Source organism: Synchiropus splendidus, chromosome 11 (genome assembly GCF_027744825.2).
Source record: "Synchiropus splendidus isolate RoL2022-P1 chromosome 11, RoL_Sspl_1.0, whole genome shotgun sequence".
NCBI classification, from domain to species: domain Eukaryota; kingdom Metazoa; phylum Chordata; class Actinopteri; order Syngnathiformes; family Callionymidae; genus Synchiropus; species Synchiropus splendidus.
This window is the reverse complement of record NC_071344.1, coordinates 6,606,166-6,630,738: the sequence shown is the minus strand read 5'-3', so window position 1 is coordinate 6,630,738 and position 24,573 is coordinate 6,606,166. Positions and strand designations below refer to the sequence as shown.

The 24,573-nt window shown below is 44.6% G+C and overlaps 4 protein-coding genes across 11 annotated transcripts; 3 read left to right on the top strand and 1 right to left on the bottom strand.

Moving 5' to 3' along the window:
- The first annotated feature begins 961 nt into the window (after positions 1 to 961).
- On the top strand, positions 962 to 3,222 carry aldob (aldolase b, fructose-bisphosphate). Its single transcript, XM_053879171.1, has 9 exons — positions 962 to 1,024; positions 1,347 to 1,459; positions 1,524 to 1,735; positions 1,808 to 1,862; positions 2,039 to 2,199; positions 2,264 to 2,347; positions 2,409 to 2,583; positions 2,643 to 2,842; positions 2,995 to 3,222. Exons 2-9 carry the CDS (start codon positions 1,348 to 1,350, stop codon positions 3,088 to 3,090), a joined length of 1,095 nt encoding a protein of 364 aa, XP_053735146.1. The 5' UTR covers positions 962 to 1,024; position 1,347; the 3' UTR covers positions 3,091 to 3,222.
- On the bottom strand, positions 2,999 to 14,315 carry LOC128767250 (transmembrane and coiled-coil domain-containing protein 6-like). Of its 8 annotated transcripts, XM_053879168.1 has the most exons (19): positions 9,151 to 10,145; positions 8,759 to 8,862; positions 8,576 to 8,688; positions 8,440 to 8,505; positions 8,322 to 8,341; positions 8,148 to 8,197; positions 7,969 to 8,060; positions 7,764 to 7,880; positions 7,396 to 7,510; positions 7,144 to 7,324; positions 6,972 to 7,066; positions 6,736 to 6,903; positions 5,804 to 6,607; positions 5,590 to 5,739; positions 5,202 to 5,312; positions 5,005 to 5,061; positions 4,794 to 4,937; positions 4,608 to 4,721; positions 2,999 to 4,384 (listed from the first exon to the last, which is right to left on the bottom strand). In XM_053879168.1, exons 1-13 carry the CDS (start codon positions 9,239 to 9,241, stop codon positions 6,488 to 6,490), a joined length of 1,332 nt encoding a protein of 443 aa, XP_053735143.1. In that variant the 5' UTR covers positions 9,242 to 10,145; the 3' UTR covers positions 2,999 to 4,384; positions 4,608 to 4,721; positions 4,794 to 4,937; positions 5,005 to 5,061; positions 5,202 to 5,312; positions 5,590 to 5,739; positions 5,804 to 6,487. The 8 variants fall into 8 exon arrangements, with proteins under 8 accessions (XP_053735143.1, XP_053735140.1, XP_053735139.1 ...); XM_053879165.1 differs by having other exon boundaries at positions 8,318 to 8,505; XM_053879164.1 differs by having other exon boundaries at positions 8,148 to 8,252; positions 8,322 to 8,505.
- Positions 14,316 to 19,434: 5,119 nt separating this feature from the next.
- On the top strand, positions 19,435 to 21,511 carry arsia (arylsulfatase family, member Ia). Its single transcript, XM_053879546.1, has 2 exons — positions 19,435 to 19,745; positions 20,113 to 21,511. Exons 1-2 carry the CDS (start codon positions 19,435 to 19,437, stop codon positions 21,509 to 21,511), a joined length of 1,710 nt encoding a protein of 569 aa, XP_053735521.1.
- A 1,006-nt stretch (positions 21,512 to 22,517) lies between these two features.
- Positions 22,518 to 24,511, top strand: LOC128767585 (uncharacterized). The gene is made up of 3 exons (XM_053879708.1): positions 22,518 to 22,629; positions 22,699 to 23,043; positions 24,105 to 24,511. Exons 1-3 carry the CDS (start codon positions 22,581 to 22,583, stop codon positions 24,257 to 24,259), a joined length of 549 nt encoding a protein of 182 aa, XP_053735683.1. The 5' UTR covers positions 22,518 to 22,580; the 3' UTR covers positions 24,260 to 24,511.
- Positions 24,512 to 24,573: the final 62 nt, after the last annotated feature.

The window sequence follows — 24,573 nt, the reverse complement described above, 5'->3', positions numbered from 1 at the left end:
ACATGACTTGCCTGTTTTTCAACATCTTTCTCCTGGATTCACTTTTCACATGTTACAAACATTTCTTTATCACCATGTCTTGTGATTTAATTTCCTCAGATGAATGGTTCTGTCTGTTTTTTAGCTTCACCCCTGATTAAAACCCTATACTTGTCTCCCACCCTTATGTAAACCTTTACTGAACTCTGACCACCCACATTAGCCCGGAGAGGACATTGCTCAGTCCACAGTCCAGGTTGTGCAAAAAAAAAAAAGTGACTTCTAATGCTGTTAAATGTTGTTAACATGAGTTTTTGAAACATTTGGGGACGTTTTAAATCCAGTAAAATGGATATAATGAGGGTGATGAGCAATAAAATAAATTTAGAGGGAACATTTTGTCGTAAGATTATTATACGACATGGTAAAAATAAATGATTAACTAGGATGTATATAAAAAATATGGACGCTTGAATACATATTTTCCAGGAAAATTACAAGTATATTAAAAATTATATATATATTTTCAAAACATTGGCGTGCTACATTTGTTTAAATGAAAATAAATTAGGTTTCTACTGTGCTTAATATACATCAAACCAAATTTAAAGGCTACTTTTCATCGAAGGTTGAATATTGCATATAATGTAGCTGTAGATAATAAAAACCAGCACAGCAACATTACGCTCAACGGTCCACGGTGACGTGTGCAGCGCGGGGGCGTGGCCTTGACGCCATGACGTCGCGTCATGAATGGACTGAGTGAGTCGGTTGAATTCTATAACTTTGTTCAGACACGGCTTTTTGTGTTTTGCAAAACAGCAAGTCAGCCTCTGTTAAAGTCCGGGGACGCTCTGACGCAAACACCTGTCCGCCAGGTCCGTCCAATTGCATCACCGTGGACGCTCCCGCCCCGCCACATCAGACGCGCCTCCTCTGAACTTCCGAGTCTGATAAATAGAGCCTTGTGTCCGGGGGTCGGCCTTCTCACTCAGTCGAGCTGCTGCTGCCACTGCTGACGACGCTGTTTTTAAACATCTCTCAGGTAAGTTTGTGAGCACGTTCTGCTTGTTCCAAACTCTTTACTAGCGACCAAGTGTTTCAAAAGTTGAGCTGCAGTCCAGGTGGAATCAGGTCGTGCAGGAGGAACTTCCTCAATGCAATCGTGATTCAGTTCTACAATCCTTTGTGAACAAGCGTGTCGTGCTTTGCCACATTGACAGCAAGCCCTGGTCTATTGTAGGTCAAAGTTCACTCAGATGAATATTGACAACTGTGGTGCCAGAAGGGTGGAAGCCATGTTGGATTGGAGTGTATATCTTCCTCATACTTCAGATGCCCTGCAACAGCTTGTCTCTCCTCACCAGGATGACTCACCAGTTCCCATCTCTGACCGTGGAGCAGAAGAAGGAGCTCTCTGACATTGCTCAGAGGATCGTGGCTCCAGGGAAGGGGATCCTCGCTGCAGACGAGTCGACAGGTGAGCTGCTGCGGCGCAAAGCTGAGCTCACGGCCACCATCTTGACCGTGCCCTCCATCCAAAGGCACCATGGGAAAGCGTCTGCAGAAGATCAACGTGGAGAACACTGAGGAGAACCGCCGCTCCTTCCGCGACCTCCTCTTCTCCTGCGACGACTCCATGTCCAACTGCGTGGGAGGCGTCATCTTCTTCCACGAGACGCTCTACCAGAAGTCAGACAGCGGCAAACTCTTCCCCCAGGTCATCAAGGACAAGGGGATCGTCGTTGGCATCAAGGTGAGGAGGAAGCACCTGGATGTCCCGAGTCCTGGTGTGTCTAACCACCTTTCTTTTTTTCCCCCTCGTCAGGTGGACAAGGGCACAGCTGGTCTGAACGGAACTGATGGTGAAACAACCACACAAGGTAAACTGTCAAGCTATGATCAAAGACAGGAAGTTGAGTACATGATGTTGTACAATACAAATCGGGAGTGACGTGACTACACCTTCCATCAGATTGAGGGTGCAACCGACTACTGAAAATGTACCTTAATCTCAGTAGGATTGAGATTAAAACATATCTACTCCTGCCTTCGTCAGGTCTTGATGGCCTCTCTGAGCGTTGTGCGCAGTACAAGAAGGACGGCTGCGACTTCGCCAAGTGGAGGTGTGTCCTCAAGATCTCAGACGGCTGCCCGTCGGCCCTGGCAATCGCTGAGAACGCCAACGTCCTGGCCCGCTACGCCAGCATCTGCCAACAGGTGAGTGTGCGCCATGACCGTCAAAACCAGGGAAAGATTATACTGAAACATTGTCATGGGTCAGAACGGCCTGGTGCCCATTGTGGAGCCGGAGATCCTGCCTGATGGCGATCACGACCTGCAGCGCTGCCAGTACGTCACAGAGAAGGTGGGTTTGTTGGCTTCTCCTCATGTTCCTACGCGAGCGTGACCGTCGGTTTGGCCTCTAGGTTCTCGCCGCCGTGTACAAATCCCTGTCCGACCACCACGTGTACCTGGAGGGCACCCTGCTGAAGCCCAACATGGTCACAGCTGGACACTCCTGCGCTAAGAAATTCACCCCACAGGAGGTCGCCATGGCAACAGTCACCGCACTCAGGCGCACCGTCCCTGCCGCCGTCCCCGGTGAGTGACGGAGAGCGGCTTTTGAAGAGGACCTCGGCTATAATGCTGTGGCTCTGCAGGCATCTGCTTCCTGTCTGGAGGTCAGAGCGAGGAGGAGGCCTCCCTCAACCTCAACGCCATCAACAGAGTTCCCATCCACCGTCCCTGGAAGCTCACCTTCTCGTACGGCCGTGCACTCCAGGCGTCTGCCCTCGCCGCCTGGCAGGGGAAGGCCGCCAACAAGGCTGCCGCCCAGGAGGCTTTCTGCAAACGCGCCAAGGTACATCAATAAGTCCTGTAGTTTATCACGTGTTGCTCAACTTTCCGCCGACAAGTCAATGATTATCAGAGCTTGTCACTAATGTGGAGCACTAGGGCTGATCATTAACATCCAGAAGCGACTTTGCCCTCAAGTGTTGTTTCTCTCTGCAGACTAACGGCCTGGCTGCCAAAGGAGAGTACAATCCCTCGGGCGCAACTGACTCAGCCGCCACGCAGTCGCTGTACACCGCCAGCTACGTCTATTAAACCATGGCAAAGCAAACACACGGACCAAACAAAACACCGGCTCCCCCTGAAGTGACACAGAGGAGGGAGCCCAACCCAAACTTCTGTCTGTCCTTTCAGTGAAACGACGATGAATAAACGTGACCAAATGTGTTGCAGTGTGTCAGTGACAACTCTTAAATCCTCATTCGCAAATCACCAACGCACAAAAAGGGATGTGCTTGAAGGGACAGCGATGACCCGGTGGGGCAGTCACAAGTGGCGCCGTGGCTCCTTCAAAATAATGTGACAAAATCATCATGATCGCATTCAAACAAGCACATAAGTCACTGGGCTTTTGTTCTATTAAAATCCCTGGATCGAAATAAGGGCATCGAACCAGAGACACGGGTGGGCACAGGGTCTCCAGAACATCTTCCAGGTGTGAGTCTTCAATCCATCCACCTGGGGGCTCTGGAGCACCAGGATTATCAGAATCAGAAAAACTTTATTAATCCCAAGGGAAATTACGCTCGTAACATGCTCTGTACTCAACATATCACAATAAATTAAAAAGAAACAAAAAGAATAAACAGCACTAAACTACTACCTTTCCTTTCATCGTCAGTGTGGGCGACTTTCCAAATACTGTTGGTGACTTTGGTTGGGAAACGCGTTGGGCCTCATTTTGTATCCCCTTAAAAATGCGGGTTGTCACCAGTATGTATTTATACATTTTCAGTTTCAGACAAATTCAGGTGAATTACTTTGAACGTTTTATATATTATTCTGCTAGATCAAAACATTTCCTGTGGAATACGATAAAATTAAGATTTTAATTCTGCTCAGACATGGTAAATCAAGTTTGAGACGTAACATAAATATAAGGTACATTTTCTTTTGTAGCGACAGTTAAGGGGGCACACTAACACTGGCACCGCTGCAGAATAAATGTACGACACCAATGATGGAAATATATTACTTGACATAAAGACATTTAATGGAATGTGTGTTTTTTTAAGACTCATATCAGTGGGTTAAATTTGTGTGCAACGTTATCATGTAAATGATCATAATGATGATTCTTCGTCTATAAAACCTTAGAACCTCATCCTCAACATTTGAAAATAAAAAAAAAAGCAGCGCTCACAAAGGAGCTTGTGAATGTTAGAAACCTGAAGCCCCTTTTGGAATTCTACACATACACAGTAATATGAACATAATGAACACAATAGCAACCGTTAAACCTAAAATGTGTATTTGTAGTGTGTGTCTGCATCACATAAGTTCAGGTAGATGGCTGAGTGGGAGGCGCCTGGACCTGCTGAAAAATGACCTGTAAAAACACAAGATAGAATTGGTAAATTAATTTAAAAAAAAGAGTTATTTTCTATGCTTTTAATCTATTTAATCCTCTTTTTTTTTGGCAAATTTTGAAATAAACCATTAACGCATGCATGAAACCAGAGCCATCCAGTAAAATGTAGTTTTTGTAAAGGATGCTGTTTGGTTCCCATCTTAGTTACTAGTTATTAATATTGCCTCAAAACGTAGTTTACCTGTGTGTGAGTAGATTTCAGAGATAAACGAGCCACGTTGGACAGGAAGATGAGCAACACCGAGACGCACAACGACAATATAAACAAAACGCACTCGATGCCAATAAGTAGATCCTAAAACAAAACAAAAAGTTTTGTCAGTGAACCGTGCAACAAACTGGTGAGCTTTTTCTTTAACTTGGTCACCGTTGTTCTGAGTCTCCAGTCATCGTCAAACATCCCGCTTAGGAATGGTCTGTGGACAAGATGAACAACGTAGTCGATCCTGTAGCCGGCAGCGATGATGAGCCCAAAAATGGAAATGATATACATGGCCAAACACACAGTCACCTGCGGACAAGGAACAGCTGCCTCAAAAACCATTGTATTCCAGGATCCGACGCTGCAGATGCTTTACCATCTTCTTGGAGGGTTTTGCTCCAGTGAAGATGGACAGGGATCCACATAGAACAAACTAAAATAGAAGCAAAGAATGTGAATGAAACCACATGGTGTGAAAGGGGAGCGCTGTAAGCCTGCCATGATGCACTGTTTAGATACCGCTGTCTTCACTGGGAGATATTACAAAGGACAAGTTCCAAATGAGCACTGCACCTCAGCTCCCAGCCAAAAGGGGACGTAGAGGTTGTAGGGGTCATCCCTGCGCCCATCCATTAAATTCACTCCCAACAACAGCTCTCCACAGCCCAAGAGCACAAGAACAATCTGAAAAGAAGAAAAGTCTTTGACTCCAAGTCCAACTATAGTTTACGTCCTGCATCCTGGACATTTACACACACACACACACACATCATCATCATCATCACCATTTCAATTTCACGCACCCATAAAAACATGACCCATGACTTCAAACTCCCAAGTCATCTCACTTTTTTGGTCCGAGTCGACTAGAAGCCTGTAGGAAACACTCCACTCCAGCTTCTCCTGTTTTGAGCTCCAGTATTGCAGCTAAGTATGTAAATGACTCGATACATTATATTACCCCAAGACTTCTGGGCTCCTTCTGGACGAAGCGGTGGAGGGGTTTGCTGGACATGAGGATAGTGTGCTCAGGCTCGGAGTTCTGGTTCCGCCCCACTTGTCCCCTCTCTGTGGAATCTGAGCCTTCCATTGCCAGGAAACAAATGCTGTTCTGCAGGAGAAAGAACAGCAGCGAGTTCAGCCGTGCAGCTTCTATCTTCCAGACCTGCGCTTACCGTAGATCGGTTCCGACGCAGCACAGAGACGACGTTGTCGATGTTGTCAGGATGCCATCATCAAAGATATCAAAGATATTAAAAGCACCCCACCTCGTGCAGAAAAGCAGAGTGTAAGACAGCAAGCTGGGAATGTTGTGGGAGGGGAAAGGAAGTGGGGGAATTTGAGACTCTTTATTTTTTTTTACATGAAGGGGAGGGGCTCATGAAAAAAGGCTGCTTTTCATTAGAACCCAGCTGGAACACCCAAATGGGATGATATCATGGATCTGACATGTTATTGCGTCACAACCTGCAACACAGATTCTTCCATTCGTGCTGCTCCTTCTGTCCATTATTGACACATAATTAAGTCATTTAAATTTTTATACTAAAATTTTATCTTTTAAGGTTTCAATAAACCTGGACAAAAAGTACTTGCTTAGTTCATTTTAATCATTTAGTAGAGTATAAAAATACAATGAATATACAAATACTTCTGCCTGCACAGAATTACAACATCATACTGATAGAAAAGCAATTTTTTGGCGTTAAAAAACATCATAGTTCATAAATGCAAGTCACGACAGCGGATCGAGTGATTTATAAAATAGGATGAAGTTGCATTTGAGTTCACTACGCACTTCGATCTAACATGGTGTTGCAAGTGCTACTACATCGCGTTACTACAATGCAGTTCTTCAGCTAAGACAGCAGGTGGTGCTCCAGCAAGTATGTCGCCTTCCGCCTCATGTCGCCGTCACTGTTGTACTGAAGGGCTTCCAGTATTGACAGACAGCTGATCTTAACAAACTCTTCCGCAACCTAGTGGACAAAAGCGATGTAAAACCGTCACTATGAAACGCATTAGCTCACAAAATATTGAGTTAGTGATATGAGTAAATAAAGGTGGGGTACGTAAGCTGTTCTTCTAGGGAAGCAGCAGTGTTTACCTGAGGTGACGACACAAGCAGCATGAAGAGGAGATCCAGACTGAGAGAGACCATCTCCTTGTCGGTCATTTTCAGCGTGGTCAACAGGGCAGTCAATAATCCCAGCTGCGTCAACGTGATGCAAAACTCTTTTCCTCTGAAGGCGGCGTTGGCTAGCACTCTGAGAACCTGAGCAGGCAGAGGAGCAAAGCCTTGGATAACACGGGAGCGGCACATGCACATGGCATTTGACTGACCATCGTGTTGATGCCCTGGGAGAAGGACAGCAGTTGGATCAGTCTGTGGACCAAGTCGTGAGTCAACAGAGCAGAGCAGAAGTCTGCAGAGAACGCTGGAGAGGAGCGAGAGACAACAAAAGTCTTTGGGGGAATGTGATGAATAAAAAATATCTGATTTGCCTGAACCAACCTGTGAGGTTGTTGAGGACCCAGACAGACTCTCTGGCCAAAGACGGCCGAGTCTGGACGGTCGACTGAACCATCGAACACAGAGTGACCACCAGGCGAGAGTCAGTCAACTGACCGGCCAGTTCCTCAGCGGGACACGAAGAGAGCAGGTTTCCCACAATTCGAAGCAAAGGACAGAGAAGCTGGCAGGAGAACAGATGGATGAAAGAGCACCTCGTGATCGCTGAAATAAAACGCATGCCAGTTTCCTCACCAACTCCAGACCTTCGTCTTGGTTTCCATTAACAAGAGCTTCACCAAGCGTCACCAGAAGAGAACTGCAGTGTGTCAACGTCCCGTGAGTCAGCAGGGCTTTGTTATTTTCACAGCTGGGCAAAAGTTTGAAAAAATAAATAAATAAAATAATAAAGATAACTCGTTTAAATCATGCATGAAAATTGTAAAAATAACAAATCATAAATATCCATAGTGTAAATGGCAGTGGCTGGCCAAACAAAATAGGGAGTAAAAAACTGATACAAAGAATGTTTATGGACTTTTTTTTAAGTTTATGAACATTTTTTTCTGCATTATTAAAGCCAATATCGAACAGGTTAGTTTGTCTGGGGGTGCAGCAGTCACCTGCATGCAATATAGTGCAGACACCAGGCGCACTCGATAGCTGGGCCCAGGGAAAATTCCGGGTCAGGATTCAGGACTGATAACAAGAGTGAAGGAAGGCGAGACGCCAGGACCATCCTTGAGGGAAAGGCACAGAGATCAGCATTCAATATATGATTATTTAGCAGTAGCTGAGCAGCTAGAACAAAAACCCGCAGGTGCTTACGACACTGGTTTTGGAGCTGCATCTTTAGTCTGAAGAAGCTGAGAGAGAGTGAACGCCACAGCTTCCACCACTGCGGGATTATGTCTCTGGTTCTGGACACACAAAGATGCGGACACAGATGAACTAACGTTAACGCAGACAGAAAAGAAGTAATGAACTCCCTGCTGTTTAGCCCATACCTCCAGGCAGGTGGCCAAAGCAGGAACAATCCCCTGAGCCAGAAGTTTCCCTTTAATAACATCATTGTCAGGGCACAGGTTACCAAGTGTGTAGAGACAAAGCTCCTGTGCAAACACGAGTTTTGTCAGATTTTGACTGAGGTTGAAGCAAATATAGACTGGCTAAGTACCTACAGTGAACTTGGTGCTCTGTCCTGACAGGTAAGTGAGAAGGTAGGGAGTGGCAGGGAGACAAGCAGGAGCCACGTTAGGATGAGGAGAGTGAGACAGTTCGTGTAGACATCGTACTGACTGAAGACGGCACTGAGCGTCACTGCCGCTGAGGAAGCCAACCAGCAGGTGTACACTGTTCTCCTGCCTGGGGAAGAGCAATGGAAGCTAGAATGCAGACTGATAGTTCAATAAAGTGTATAAAAATACCATCTTACTTCACAAAACTGAGTTGCACGGATGGATCTCGCAGAGCTTTCGTCAGGAGTCTCATGTGGATTTCTCTTTCTGGGCTGCTGTGTTGGAGTTTATGCAATAAACTAACAACATCCTGTCGAAAAAACAATTGAAGTGGAACAATCGCTTGTGTAAAGTGTGAGAACTTCGCGTTCAAACCTCACCAATTCTGCTGTGTTGGTGTCCATGTTGACGTCATGCTCTTCATCGTCTGACAGCAGAAGTCTCCTGCTCACCAGCTGGTTGTCTCTGCGCGCCTGCCTCAGAGCTGTGGACACACACACACACACACACACACACACACACACACACACACACACACACACACACACACACACACACACACACACACACACACACACACACACACACACACACACACACACACACACACACTGGTCAAAACAACATCCTGACTTGCTCAGAAGCAAAGCCTGCAAGTAATGCTACATGTACTGTATTGAGACAACAGAGAATTGTGAAATTCACGACGATCACTGCGATTTTTTCAATGTACATTAACACGCGTCAATGGTTAGGAGTTCAACCTTCAGACCTCTTTCTTGCTCTCGCCTCTTCAATTTGAACTCCTCCAAAGTGACGCCGAGACGCCCCGATTTGTGACGCACCTTGGCCAACCTCCACATTTTGTTATCCTGAAAACAAATGCGTAAAAATATCACTACAAGAGCACTTTGATGTGCGGCACCGGCTACGGTCTCATGGTGCCATGAAAACCTCAGCTCCTAAACAGAACCTCTTCTTCTGCGATGTGCTTTGAATCGCCACCGCTTTATACAGCGCCATCAAGTGGCCGCTTGAAAGAAAACCACACTGAAAATGGTGCTGCTCGGTTTGAAGTGTATGGATCCATAAAACGCTCAAATCACATGCCGTTTGAATAAATGTTTGCTTTTGAGAGGTGAAAAACGGCAGAGCAAGTGTAAACATACGGTGCGGCATGCCACCGACAGACTGTGACGTTGCACACTCACACGTATCACTAGACACGGTCACACCAAGTCGAGAAAAATGAACTCCATCACAGATTAAAGCTCAATCATAACGTTATGATAAATTATGTCAGTTGCTGAATGATGAAAGGACTTGTTTCCCTGACACAAAGTGAATTTGACAGTGCTCCTATCTGAAGCAGAGGATGCAAAATACAACCAACAATTTCTTCCTTAAAAACATTGGACAAGAACAAGTCACAATAAAACCATTTTTTTTATGGTAATCAAGACATTTTATTCAACCATCACATCAACTTTAAGAGAAAGGCTGTGTCCCCCACTGAATCATCTACACAAAAATAGAAAAATATTTCAAAATGCTCATTCAGCACGAAAACTTATAACTATAACGCAAATAGTTAATTGATTTTACAAACATTTATAAAATGACAAACATAGCACTAAGAATACTTAAAAAGGTTCCATATTTAAACCATATTTTAAGACATATTCAAACTGTTTAAGTAGAAAAATATAGGGCGATTTACAAATCCAACTCATTTCCCATCTCATACAGTCGGTTTTCTTCCGTCACTCCGGCTCCTCTGCAGATTTTACTTTGCTCTTCTCTGTGGGGGGGAAAAAAAGAAATCAGCATGTTTGGTGTAGAGACAGTAGCTTTGACAGAAAGACAAGAAGCAGAGTCAGTGATGAAGATGCTCAGATGTATGACGAGCACGTGAGCGTGACACATGGAGAGGTTTGGAGATAAACTGATGCTTGAATTGAAAAACTCAAAAGCAGTCATGACTCACTTTTCTTCTTCTCTGATGGAGGACCTGGCGTCTCACAGAGGGACGAGGATTCAGTCTCGACTTCCTCTTTCAACAACTTTTTCTTTTTTTTCTTCTTTCCCGGGGTCTGCTCTGGCATCTCTGGAATCATTTCTGCTTCTGCATCGATCGCCGTTTCCTCTAAAATTGACTCTGAACGGGCTGAAAATAAAGTCCTTGCTTTCTTCTTCTTCACTTTCACAGCTGCCTCTTCTTCCGTCCCATTTTCACCCAGTGCCTGATTCTCGTCTGGATGTTTCTCAACACTGTCCTCCGTTTTCTTCTTCTTTTTCTTCACCATCACCTCTGGGAGAACTTCCCCTTGAAGCTCTCCTCCATTGTCATCTCTCACCTTCTCTTCGACGATTGAATCAGATGGGTTTTCTGTCTCAGTTTCCTCTTGTTTTCTCCTCTTCCGTTTTTTACTGAGAGCAGGCGCTGGCACTTCAGCGTCGTTTCCACTCAACTGCTCTTGAGTGATACCATTTGTTTCCTCCGTCCTCATCGAGTCATCAGCAGCTTCCTCCTTTTTGTCTTCCTCTCCTTTGGTCTCACTTTCTGAAACCTTTTCTTTTTTCTTCTTACTTCTTTTTTTACTGACGGCAGGCTCCGGAACCTCAGCGTCGTTTCCACTCATCTGCTCTTGAGTGATACTATTTGTTTCCTCCGTCCTCACCGAGTCATCAGCGGCTTCCTCCTTTTTTTCTTTCTCTTCTTTGGTCTCACTTTCTGAAACCTTTTCTTTTTTCTTCTTACTTCTTTTTTTACTGACGACAGGCTCCGGAACCTCAGCGTCGTTTCCACTCATCTGCTCTTGAGTGACGCTACATGTTTCCTCCTTCCTCATCGAGTCATGCTCCTTTTTTTCATCCTCTTCTTTGGTGTCACCTTCTGAAACCTTCTCTTTTTTCTTCTTTGTTTTTTTTTTACTGACGGCAGGCTGCGGAACCTCACTGTTGTTTCCACTCAACTGCTCTTGAGTGACGCTACATGATTCCTCAGTTCTCACTGAGTCATCCTCCTTGGTCTCACTTTCAGAAACCTTTTGTTTTTTCTTCTTTTTCTTAGGCGAAGTCACATGACCTGAAGGCTCACTACAAGACAACTGGTCTTTTGTTGTCTCTTTATCCGATGCTTGTTTTTCTGGTGTGGATTTACCAGCCTTGACTTCTGTATCGAGTTGGTCCTGAGAAGGAGCCGAGTTCGGTTTGGTCAACTTTCTACGTTTTTTCGTTGTTTTTGCTTCTTTCTGTTCATTGTCCATTACTGACTTGTCAGTGGTTTCAGTCTTGGGATTCGTTTTAGGGGCAGGTTTTGCCCGTGGTTTCCTCACTCTCTTCACAGCAGGACGTTTTGTCGTTGAGTCCAATGCATCGATAACAGCCATCCTGGCAACGTCAGAATCTGAGGGCAAAGGAACCAGGAGAGATGGTGACATGTCGCTAAAGCAAGGTAACTACAAAGGTTTGACTAAAAGCCCATTCATGCTCAGCGTTATGTATTGATCCAGATACGGATGGAGCCTTCCACACATTTCCACAAAGCTTATGATAAAGATACGGACCAAAAAGAGCAGTACCACCAGGCACCATGGGGCCATTACACAACAATGGTGGAAATATAACAGCCTCACCCACCACTGCCTCCTACACCTTTTTTCATCTGTGCAAGAGGTATTATCAACACTTCTTCCACAGTCGGCAATGTTTGTGTAGGAGTCGAAGCATGTGATCAGTGAGGGGAACGTTTGAAACGGATGGGTAGAATTTCGTACACAAAAGGAGCAGAAATGGGCCTTTAGATCAATGGAACGTAAAGTGAAGTGCGTGGTGACCACAGGCCGGATCAAAAGTTCCAGGGCAGTGCCGACATCAACCCAAATGCCACCTCAACACCAAAACACACACATACCAAACCCTTGCTTACTGCAAGCACCCAGCTCCTGAGAGAGTCCACATTCAATACATCACAGTACGACAGCGACGCATCAGCAAGCAAGAATATTTCCAAAAAACCAAATCTCCTTTAACTACAAGGTTTTAATGTCCCCACTGAGAAACACATACCAGACATTTTCAGGACTAAACTCCTCCACTTCTCCACATCCAGGCTGCTGTCGGAGTCTGAATCACCTGCATCTGCTGTGGCAGGTTTGGCTTGGCTCTGGGCTTTTTTGCCTTTGTCTGTGGATTTGGTGCTGTTTGTCTTCCTTTTCACTGGAACCGTCTAGAGTACCCAAAAAACCCAATCAAAACACGTTTATTATGGTCGATCGATTTGCAAAGACTGATCCCAGCACGATACTCACCTTCTTTTTCGTCGCCTTGGCTTTTTTGGCAGGCAACCGTTTTTTCTTCGGAGTGTTTGAGTTTGCTGTCCATTAAAGAAGAACTGGATCTCACGACCTATGAAACGACACTTCTTTTGCTGACGCTGTTCTCATTCTTACCGAGAGGTGGTGCTGTTACTGCAGTCGGACTGTTGAGATGAAGGCTGGAATCGTTTTGGGGAGACTTAACCTGAGGATCATACAAAAATAAAAATAAAATACAGAGCATCCAACTGTCTTTCACGAAACTGGCGCATGACAAAGATCATCATACGGAGCCCTGGCAGTGACATGCATGTGTTTTTTTTTTTTTTGCCCGAGATAACTATCTCGAGATAATTTTTATCTCAAGATACAATCGGAAATGTCAGCGCATGTGTAGCTGCCTCTCTGGCAAAGCATTTTGTATACGTCCTCCTGGGACCACTATGTTTCCCAAGGCTTCGTAACTGTTCGTCAACATTGCCAGTCACTGTCTGCACGCTTTTAACATTATGATCTGGTGCCTTCTACTCAAATACCATATGTGTCTAAGCTATACCTATTACGCGTCCCAGGTAGCGACAGACATGACTTTATTTTTTAAATAAAAAAATACTGACAATTTAATTTTTTTTTAATTAAAATGTTTTTTTCATTAATAAAAAAAAATATTAAAGAAAAATAAAGTCATGCATGTCACATCCAGGGCTCCGTATCATCACGACTAATTCCCTACATTTTCTCACCGTCATCAGATGTTTGGCTTCATCCCCAGATATGTCTGTGGTGTCACTGGAGTCACCTGCAGCTGCAGGTAAGGGAGGGGCTGGTGTCTTTTTATGAGGCGACCCCGCGGCAGGGCTTTTAACTGGAGTCGAAACGGACGTTTTTTTACTCCAGGCAAGAGGAGTCTAACAGCAAAATCAATGTCAGTGAATGTTGATCTACAAAATGCCACTTGAGTGAGTCTTCATGTCACCTGCGGCAGAAGTGACTGGCTCATTTCATCGCCTTCATCCTCCAATGGCCATTGAGTCAAGGAGGCTGCAACAAAAAGCACATGAAGATGAAAAGATGGATGCATCAGGAGCGCCTGACCAGTGACGTCACAGCCAAACAACGTGCACAGTTGGCATCTTTTAGAAGTCTTTTATTTATTCTTCGGACAAACCTTTTAGTGGCTTTCCTCCATTTTCTGACTTCTTTTTGGAGTCCCTGGTGAGTCATAAAAAAACAGTTAAATTTAGTGCAAGACAAGAAAACTAAATATACTTTTGTCAATAAAACACACTCACCGCAGCCAGGAGTTATATATATCTATCAAATGGGTGGACGTGTTTGTTTCCGTCTGCAGAAAAGACATTAAACCACATGATAACTTTAATGCAAGGACAGTGAGCGCGTGTTTACATGCCGACCTGCGGGGCGTGCTTCTGCAGCTCACTGGCTGCCGAGTGGTAGCCGCTCTCCTTCAGGTGTCTGTAGATCAACTGGAGCAGATCCGCCTGGGTGGCGCTCGTAGCCATGTTTTATACAGACACGCCCGATATGCGCATTAAATCATTAAAAAACTTCGCGACACTGCCATCACGCAGCCACACACGCGGGCAGCCGAGCTCAACTTTGGACACCGGATGTGATTCCGCCTTCCCTCTTCTTCCTGGCATATTAAAGACACATTACCGCCCCCTGCAGGATTGGAGTGGGATGTGCGTCGTTTCTTCAGAATGGCGTCTTGTCCTTTTCTAAAACCACTCGTTATTGCAATACTACGGAGCCGTGGAAGTGACATGCATGTGTTCATTTTTTTGGATGTGACATTTTTTTTTACCCCGAGATCATTTTTATCTTGAGATAACAGTTATCTCGTGATCATTAGATTCTCAAGATCATTTTTATCTCAAGAAACGATTACTTCCACTTTGTCTCCCATGGCTTTGTACCTGTTCCTCAACGTTGTCATTCACTGTCTGCAAGTCAGAATATTGCCGACGGTTAAGTCTGTGCACTTTTAACACTCTGATCAAGTTGCTTCTACTCAAAATAATACCACATGTGGCATGCATGACTTTATTTTTTTTCTCTCGAGACAACAGTTATCTCGAGATAGTTTCTATCACAAGATAATTTGTATCTCCGTATTAAAAAAATAAAGTCATGCACCTTATAGTTTTTCCGGCTTTTTTCGGGGGCGTTCGAGTTCTGGATTTCCGTTCGAAATCCGAAGCAAAAAAAATCTTGAAATTTTTGTTCGAACTCCGATTTGTTTGAATTCCGAGACGTTCGAAAACCGAGGTACCACTATAATTTCATTGTTCTATAGGGGGTCAAGAATTGGACGATGATGAAAAGTGAAAATGATTCACCTCTCGGAATCATGGTCAGATTCCTAGAGGTGAATCATGAATAGTTCAAAACACTTCACCATAAATGTTGCACCAATTAGGGTAAATAAGAAACATCTATCCACCAGTCGGAGAGGTTGAGATGAAGGCAGGGATTATTTATTCAGATGGCATCAGAGGTGAAGCAGCTTCCAGGTAAAGGGGGGGATTGGGTAAGCAGAAGGTCAGCAGAGGCAAAACACTGAAAGAGTTCCTTTCATGGGGCCAAATGAGGAAAAGAAAGCAGTGTGTATTCCCGACACAGTCCCTCACCGCGTGCGTTTTCGCCGTCCTCCGCAGGAGCAGCAACACAAACACACAGGGATCGCAGTTTACACAAATGAACTAGTGAGGACTCTGCTGTCAGTCACTCAGCAGACCACCAACACTTCTCGCCACTGTCATATTTAATACTCTGCCCGGCAAATCATAAAACTGAGGGCAAATTTAGAAAAACTAAAATGCCACCAAGTGTTCAGGAATTCTTTTAGCATTGACGACAAGTCGCAGGAAAAATGGCCGACTGTTTGCACAGCTTCTCTTGTCAATGGCTCTGTGTTTCCTGGCAAATAAAGTTGCCTACATTCCACCTATATGTTCACGTCAGCTCTCACAGTGTGGCCTGTCACAGAGTAGCAGACCTGGATAGCATTCATTCCCCACGGAGGTTTCATATCCACTTACACCGGCCCATCACGAGTCCATCAGGTTGTTGATGCAACCGCAGCGGCGCAGCCAAAACAAACAGTTCGGTATGCTCCATCTTTCTGATGAGTTTCTGTAGGTGAGACATAGCGTGGCTAGTTAAAATGTTAGAAGGTGCTGTTGACACTGAGACACATCATACAAGCCAGACAAGGTACTGAGCCATGCAACTGTTACGAGAGCGGAGGGAGACAATGGGAGTGGGACCATCTCCTCTAGTGTAAGGACATGTTGACATTTCAAAATCCCATGCTGAACTTGTCTCAAATGTTTTAAACCTGTGGATAAGTTGTTTATTAATTGGATTTTAGTGTGACTAAGAAAGAGATAGAGTCTGAAAATACTGTTTTTTTTAATGAGGAAGAAGCATGGTGGGCTTGATAACTTAATTGTTTATGTGCTTTGACTAAATGTTTGTGGCTGTTTTTTTTTTTAATGCAAACATCCCTGCGTCATAGAGATATAAATTAGGGCTGTCAATAGATACATTTTAAAATCTCGTTTTATCAAATTTAGCAGGGCTTAACTCGCAGTCAAGTGCAAATTAAACTTTGATAAAATATTGTGATTAAACAACATACAAAATTACTCTCCTAACCACCCATCAAATATATCATTTTTTGTCAAATCATTTCTTCATACATTATATATTTGTATATTCAGAACAAAGAAAAAGCCCATGGTCACAGATTACAATGAACATTTGGAAAGTCCTCATAAAAGTGCAACTATGTTCTTGGAAAATGGTGAGAAACAAAATCTATGTAGGCAAAGCGAGGAAGGGTAAATATAGTGGGGGTGAATGGGGGGGAGACAGCAGTAGGTTTGTCTCAGGTCAGGGGAGCAGGAGATCATAGTTGGTTGAGAAGAAATGGCAGCAGACAAAGAAACTTCTGTGCAGACGTGAGCGGCAGACTGGTTTTACTGTAGTCTTTCTGAAGGTTTTAGGTGGACTTGGCTCAGGTACATAAGGAAAACCTCCATCCAGTCACACTGAGATTAGAAAATTGGGGTAAGAGGTGGAGTAATATGTTGGTTTACTGGCAGGGATGATAAAGAGGGCTGTGTTTGAGGAGAAGGGAAGCTGCCGGATTCTGTAACAGCAACTCTTCCTTTGGCCAAACATCTGGAGCTGCAAAACTTGCTTCCCTTTTTAACCAAGCGCTGTATTACACAGTGAAAACAGAAAAGTAAAATTAATATACAAATGTGATGATGGAGATCAAGTAAAAGGATACGTGTCAAAGCTCCTTTTGCAGATGAAAGGAAAATGAAAGACCGTGGCAACTGTATGTGAAATTCTGTCTAGTTTTATGGGATTTCTCTTTCCAATGGATTTGTTTTAAAGTTTTTCTCTTGAGGCTTTTCTCTTTCCAATAATTGTGTCTTAGGGATCTGTCTTAGTTTTTTCTATTGTCCAAGGATTATGCGTTGATGTTTCTCATTTATTGCCCTTTTGTATACTTAATCCTACTTTTACTTGGGACCACAAGCAGTGTATATTAGTACAGGGTTGCCATGACATGGTTGAGGCAACTCCAATCTTGAGGGTTCCTTCCTGGGAGGAGGTTATTTCCTTGCATAGATGATCAGTGCTCATTTATATTTATAATCCTGCAAATGTGAATGACATTGTATAATGTCTAATTTAAGATAAACCATGTTATTTTTATTCACATACTGTATCACATGATTTTTCCAGACAAATGTTTAACGTTCTTTGCCTCTGCATCATTATTCTTTCTGCGTTTGCATTCCACAGTGCTTTTATTCAGTTTTACATTAGTTTTTACTCGCTTATTAGTTTTCACTTTTTACATTTTGAGTGTCAATAAAGTTTTGAAGAGAGGCGCCATGCTAGCCGTTAGCTCTGTTAGCTCTGTGGTGCAGACAGTCTTTGGTGTTCAGGGTCCAACAAGGTTCACTCCATCATTCTGTAGGTGTGTGGTCAAGTCAGAGTCACATCAGGTTTAAAAACAACTGGAAGTTGGGCATTTCTTCGCCATGAGTGTGTGTGGGAAGAGATGCGCCATGCGACAAACCAAAGAATGTGACAGAATCAATGCAATTGCAATGCAACATATTGTGGTCATTATTCGTACATTCACCCTTTATTTAGCTCAGTTTGCATCAGAGTATATAAGGACACCAAAGGGCTTAAAATAATAATAACACCTTGAGGGCCAACATGATGTTTGTCTAACAGTCCAATGGTCTATCTGCATTTACTTTGGAAACAACATCCATAAATACTCCCATAACACACAGTTCTGGTTAGGGTCAAACGTCTGTTGGTCACTTACAAAAACATTGATGTCTTAAATAGAGTGACAGCTGTGTGGGGGATGTTCAACCTCAAAATATGACAAGTACAGTTTACTGTTCTTGATGAGATTGTTCAAGTAAATATTCCCAGATGATGAAGTCGTATTAATGAGCAAATAAAAGTGAGTCACTTACCGACAGGCTCTATGACTACTGGATAAAGTCTTGAGGAAATGGTGTTATTTTCTTGTAGAAATGACCTACTGGTGACCAACTCACGATGCAGTCATCTGTGAGACTAAATATTTTGCTGGCTGAGAGGCTCCTGCCAGTAAAATCTAAAGTGGAGTAAAGTAAATGCCGGTCAGCCTCGATGATAACGCTGCCATATTTGCCTGTGCTGCAGCTTGGCAAACATCTCAACCGCATTTTCACGCTCTTCACTGGAGCCTCGAGCTTCCCGCAGCTGCCCATCAACCTCCGAACCCACAAGATCCAAAGTCAACACCGCTAGCTAAGGTGTTCAAAACTGACCTTGCTGAACTGGAAGCGAATGACCTTCCCTTTGGCCCCGACCTCAAGGGTTTTCTGCAGAGAATCTAGTTGCCACGGTAACCAGATTTTGATGCCTATCAACATAGCCCTAGAGCCCAAGATGTTGCTGAGGTTCTGCCACCTTAAAGAGAAGTGTCCAGGAAGCCTGCCCGGTGTCTGTCTGCAGGTCTGTATTAGCCATTAAACCAGCAGCACAGTGCTGCACTGAAGTGGGGAGAACAGTGGGCTGTATTGTGCCCAACGGGCCCCTCAGTCACCAGAGACCCAAACCTCCTCTACATACCCTTTTCTTGGCACAGAAGTCACTTGTTGAAGCAAGTCATGTTTAGAGAAAATATAGGTATCCGTGACGTTCAATCAACACACTTATATATAGGAGTATTTTGCCTTCTTTTTTTGCATGTTTATAGAAGCACTGTGTTACATTCTTGCATTACAATATTGAGGGAGCTGATCAAGCTGATCACAAACGTGTAGTTTTCAAGACATTAGGCGAGATGAATGGTGTAGACCTACAGTTTACACCTGAATGGAGCTGATACTGTGGGTGTGTGTGTGTTGTTATGGTTGTGGCGCTGGCTGGGGGGTGATGTTATTTCAGTCAGGCTGCCAGCCAAATGGGTGGAGTTCATTTGAGCTCCAGGGAAAGAAAAATGTTTTCAGATCAGATTGAAACATTTGGGAGCTGCAACCAGGTTGGAGTTCAGGAACTCATGTTGGACTTTCCTGGGACTTCATTTAGCCAAGTGGACTGGGGGTCTGCGTGCACAATGGACCTGGAGAGGACAAGTTGAATGGTCAGCTGGAGGACGATCTGAGAAAGGAGGAAACATGGCTACCACAGCTCTGACTGGGTTCTCCATGATGAGCCTGCTCAGCCTCGGGTACCTGACCTGGGACCTGATGGGACCAAATCAGGTGGAGAATGAGCCTCCTGTCGAGACTTTCCGGGAGCCTTCTACACGGCCGCCGCACATTCTTTTTATCATGACGGACGATCAAGGATTCAACGACATCGGCTACCACAGCTCGGACATACGGACGCCAACGCTGGACAAGCTGGCGGCAGATGGAGTGAAGCTGGAGAACTACTACATCCAGCCCATCTGCACACCATCACGCAGCCAGCTCATCACAGGCCGGTGAGCACGACTGTGGAGCCATGTGATCGGGAGTGGGGACAAAGATGTGGGTTATAAAAATTGCAGTGGGAGCAAAAAAGTGAATATGAGTTTGTATTTTTTTTTAAGATTAGAAATATAATATCAAATCGAATCCTGTATTCTTGTACTTCAAATGACAAAATGGACAATATCCTTTTATATTAATATTGCATTTCATTTCGCAAGATCATGAATCAAATTCAGCTCCATTGCGTTAAACTATTATAAGCTACTCAAACTGATCTTCAACTGTTGTAGTGCATCATGAGTCATCCGGTACTGTGCTGGGGTGGATTTTCTTTCTAACAGGAAATGCTTACTAAACACACAACTCTTCCCACGGCAGGTACCAGATTCACACAGGCCTGCAACACTCCATCATTCGACCCCGCCAGCCAAACTGCCTCCCGTTCGACCAAGTCACCCTCCCACAGAGGCTGCAGGAGCTCGGATACTCCACCCACATGGTGGGCAAGTGGCACTTGGGCTTCTACAAGAAAGAGTGCTTACCGACCCGCCGCGGCTTTGACACCTATTTCGGTTCTCTCACAGGCAGTGTGAACTACTACACCTACCATGCCTGTGACGGCCCCGGGTTGTGTGGCTTCGACCTCCACGAGGGAGAGGCGGTAGCCTGGGGTCAGGACGGGAAATACTCCACCCATCTTTACACACAGAGAGTCCGAAAGATCCTGGCGACCCACAATCCTCAATCTCAGCCGCTGTTCATCTACCTTTCCTTCCAAGCGGTTCACACGCCGCTGCAGTCGCCGCAGGAGTACATCTACCCCTACAGAGGTTTGGAGAACGTGGCACGCCGGCGCTACGCGGCGATGGTCTCTGCGGTGGACGAGGCTGTCCACAATATAACCTACGCTCTTCGCAAGTACGGTTACTACCAAAACAGTGTGATGATCTTCTCTACTGATAACGGGGGTCAACCATTGTCTGGGGGAAGCAACTGGCCGCTGAGAGGTCGCAAAGGAACCTACTGGGAAGGTGGGATTCGAGGACTTGGGTTTGTCCACAGTCCTCTACTGAGGAAAAAGAGGAGAGTGAGCAAAGCTCTGGTGCACATCACCGACTGGTACCCAACTCTCGTGGGTTTGGCTGGAGGAAGTGAATCTCTGACCAAAGGAGTGGATGGCTTCGACGTCTGGAAGGCCATCAGTGAAGGAAAGGAGTCGCCCCGACTGGAGATTCTCCACAACATTGACCCTCTCTACAACCACGCACGCACTGGCTCGCTGCAGAGAGGGTTTGGGATCTGGAATACTGCTGTTCAAGCAGCGATCCGAGCTGGAGACTGGAAACTTCTGACTGGAGATCCAGGCTACGGCGACTGGACACCTCCACCGATGCTCCCCGGTTTCCCCGGGAGCTGGTGGACCCTGGAGAGACACACTAAACCACGGCAATCCGTCTGGCTTTTTAACATCTCCAGAGACCCGTACGAGCGGTTCGACCTGTCCCAGCAGAGGCCGGATGTGGTCAAACAACTGATGGCCCGGCTGGTGTACTACAACCGCACTGCTGTACCAGTCCGCTACCCCTCAGAGGACGCCCGGGCTCACCCTGACCTGAATGGAGGTGCGTGGGTACCATGGGTGGGGGATGAGGAAGAGGAGAGTTGGGATAACATGTATCCGAAAAAGAGCAAGGATTCAAAGAGGAAGCACAAATTGTCAAAGAGCAGGTCGTTTTTTAGGAGACTCAACACCAGAATCATGTCCAACAGAATATGAACAGGAAACTGCTCCTGCTGTGGATCACGAGGGAGTGGGACTCTTTCAGTGCTGTTTCAGCACAGGACGTGAATAAACAATGTTTGTGATGGACGCCTACGATTTCACCTGACTCCATTCAACAAATAAAATATGACAAATCTCCTCAATGAAGCAACAGTTTTGTCACAAACCTGCACTTGTGTATGTGTAAAGACAAGTCCCTCCGCTGCCCTCTGTGGTCAACACTTTCAGTTCACTCAAATCAAAGAAGAATTCGATTTTCTTTTTAAATTAGATACAGTGGAAAAATGTGAAACCACAGCAAATTAAATAATTTAAAAATGCGCACAAAAAATGTTAAAAAGACTTATTTTAGTAACATTCAAGAACTACAGAAGATATTAGGAAAAAACTGAATTCTGACTTTAATCTCTGACTTTAAAGTGAGAATTCAGATTTTAGATTAATGTCAGAATTCTGAGATTAAAATCAGAATTTTCACTTTAAAGTCAGAATTCTGAAACTTCAAGTTCCGTTCAAACTTCAAGATAGAATTCTTTTTTCTTTTTTTTTCACTGGCCCCAATCTAAACACTGTAGGCATCATTGATGACTTATTTCTTTTAAAATACAGGCTACTTATTTTAGGGAAAGTAAATAGAAAAAAAACACATGTTCATATGTTTCAAATTTTAATACAGAGATTGTCGCTCCTCTCATGAAGTCTATTTCAAGTACAGATTATTTGAGGAGATATACGAGCAAATTTACAGTGTGTCAAAAAACAAGAATTTCAGTTCAGAATAACAATGTTTCTGCTTTGGTGGGTTGGAGTTTGACTCCTCCGTCCGCACATTCATTCTCAGTCTTCTGCTACCAAGATTGAACCAGTCATCTGTGAAACTGCCACCTCTGGGCTCAGGGATTGCAACACTGATACGTTTGTGGTAAGAGAACCTGCCTCTACAGATATCATGCATGGAGGAAGTGAAAGGATCATTTCTCCACCCAAAAGTGGGTTTCCTGTTTACATCTGCTCCTTGTACTGAACCACAGTGCGTGTGAGTAGAGATAATCTGAATGGGAAGATGGAGCGGACTCTCATTCTTCTTCTCTTCTTCGCCGGTCAGACACAAGGTAACAACCATTTTGATTCAAATGTGATGGCACAGTGATATTCATACATGCTTGTTGTTGTATCCTCAGCGTTTTTCTCAGCAGCTGACAGTCACTGTGATGCCACTCAGAGCTCAGCGCAGTGCTCTGTGACTCTCGGCGCCTCCGTCTACATCCAGGTGCTGGCCACTGCCGAAGGTTATCGGCTACGCTGCTTGAAGCAGCTTCCCGTCGGCCATGTGAGCGTGTTTTCTGTGAGGCGGGATATTGTGACAGTTCAGGAGACTTTTAGAGACAGGACCCATTTCTTCATCAAAAACGGGACGCTAAAAATCACCGGCGTGGAGAGAGCTGACGCCGGAGAGTTCAGCGTGGAGGTGTTCAGCACTGACGGGATGCTGGTCCGAACCATTCATGTGAAGCTTGACGTGAAAGGTCAGTTGAGTTTCTCCTTTCTGCTGCACCTCATCCAAGCGTGCCATTCTGAAGAGGTGTGGCACAGCAGCTCACTTGCGGTTTCACCAACTGTAGAATCTGGGCTGTCAGCGGAAGCACCTTTACCACAGTGTGACCCTGCCCGTGGACTCAACTCTAGACAGAATCTGCATCTATGGATTTAGTCATTGTCAGACTCAGTGACATTTCCATTCCCATGTAATGTTACAAAGTAGAAAGCATGCTGGAAAAATTGTGTTGGACTCAAGCTCTTTGAGTCGCCTCATGCTTGTGCTGTGAGAACACTCGTAACACTGGTGTATGCAACAGCTGAGTCCCAAGATCCGAGGTGACAGTGGGAGTGTTGATGTTCCTGGTGCAAACATGAGGAACACACTTGTTTGAGAGCATTTTCAACACATAGTTCAATCAGATTTTAATATACCTGTCATTAATTCTGAGAGCAAACATGAAGCAAACTCCCACAAACTGTACAACTGTTTTCGGCAGCTTTAAAATTAAATGTCCCTTACTGCCATTTCTGTCAAAATCAGACTTATTTAAGACCATAAAAGTTGTCAACTTCAAGTTAACTTTAGTGCATAGAAGTTATGTCAAAGTAAAATATGCATGTTGTCAACAGTTAGTGACACAACACACTCTGAAAACGCAAAATTAGAGGCTTCAGACCGATTATTAAATTTTAAAGTTTTAGTCAAAATGATCGGAAGGAAAGTTCATGATGAGAAGCAAAGCAGCTTGAGCAAGAAAAGCTGAATCATGGGGGAAAGGTCACAATGTAAAACACTCCACAGGATGTGATTAACAAAGATTCAAGAAACAAGATTCAGGGAAGTCTTTACGAAACTTCCCTGCACTTGTTGCGTAAACTAAAGAAAAAGATTTAGAAATGGCAAAACGTTGTGTCATAGGCTATTGGAGGTTCACCATGATGGCTGTTTCCATGGCAACCACCCACTTGCAGAGCTGACGGCTAACTTTCCGCTGCAGGTCGTTGATGGATCAGTAGATGCTAACTGTCACTGTGTTCTTCCCTTCAGAAAATGTGTTGCCGCTCGTGGCACTGGCCTGCAGCGCGCTGGTTCTTCTCCTGATCCTGGTGGGCGCATCATGTTGCATCTACAAAAAAGTAAAACACCACAAGAAGGCGGCAAAGCAACGGAAATCGGAAAGCAAACTGTGGGCTTCCATATAGTCTATGACCACCAGAGCCATGACCAGCGCTCAGTCTCCTCTCCATTCCGACAATGACACTTTAATCATTTTGAAACCACAACCTTTTTTTTACTGTCAACAGCACTTGTGTCTGTCAGTGTTATATGCAGAGAAACACGCATCAGATGTCTGCAATTCTCTGATCAACCAACTTTTCACATAAAAATTTTAATTGTTATTATGAATTCAACATCAACATGTGATGTTTATACTGTGAAGCCAACAATAAAGGTGTCTATATCCACCTGACGCTTGTGGTGTCAAGCCATGGTTGTGAAGTGAAGGTGTCTGCGC

Coding starts and splice junctions, on each gene's coding strand:
- LOC128767250 (XM_053879161.1), bottom strand. CDS start 14,220: ATGGCTACGAGCGCCACCCAGGCGGATCTGCTCCAGTTGATCTACAGA. Junction 14,043..14,112: donor TGCAGAAGCACGCCCCGCAG/GTCGGCATGTAA, acceptor TCTTTTCTGCAG/ACGGAAACAAACACGTCCAC. Junction 13,606..13,673: donor GCCAGTCACTTCTGCCGCAG/GTGACATGAAGA, acceptor TTTTGCTGTTAG/ACTCCTCTTGCCTGGAGTAA.
- LOC128767585 (XM_053879708.1), top strand. CDS start 22,581: ATGGAGCGGACTCTCATTCTTCTTCTCTTCTTCGCCGGTCAGACACAA. Junction 22,630..22,698: donor CTTCGCCGGTCAGACACAAG/GTAACAACCATT, acceptor TTGTATCCTCAG/CGTTTTTCTCAGCAGCTGAC. Junction 23,044..24,104: donor TGTGAAGCTTGACGTGAAAG/GTCAGTTGAGTT, acceptor TCTTCCCTTCAG/AAAATGTGTTGCCGCTCGTG.
- arsia (XM_053879546.1), top strand. CDS start 19,435: ATGGCTACCACAGCTCTGACTGGGTTCTCCATGATGAGCCTGCTCAGC. Junction 19,746..20,112: donor AGCCAGCTCATCACAGGCCG/GTGAGCACGACT, acceptor TTCCCACGGCAG/GTACCAGATTCACACAGGCC.
- aldob (XM_053879171.1), top strand. CDS start 1,348: ATGACTCACCAGTTCCCATCTCTGACCGTGGAGCAGAAGAAGGAGCTC. Junction 1,863..2,038: donor TGGTGAAACAACCACACAAG/GTAAACTGTCAA, acceptor TGCCTTCGTCAG/GTCTTGATGGCCTCTCTGAG. Junction 2,348..2,408: donor GCCAGTACGTCACAGAGAAG/GTGGGTTTGTTG, acceptor TTTGGCCTCTAG/GTTCTCGCCGCCGTGTACAA.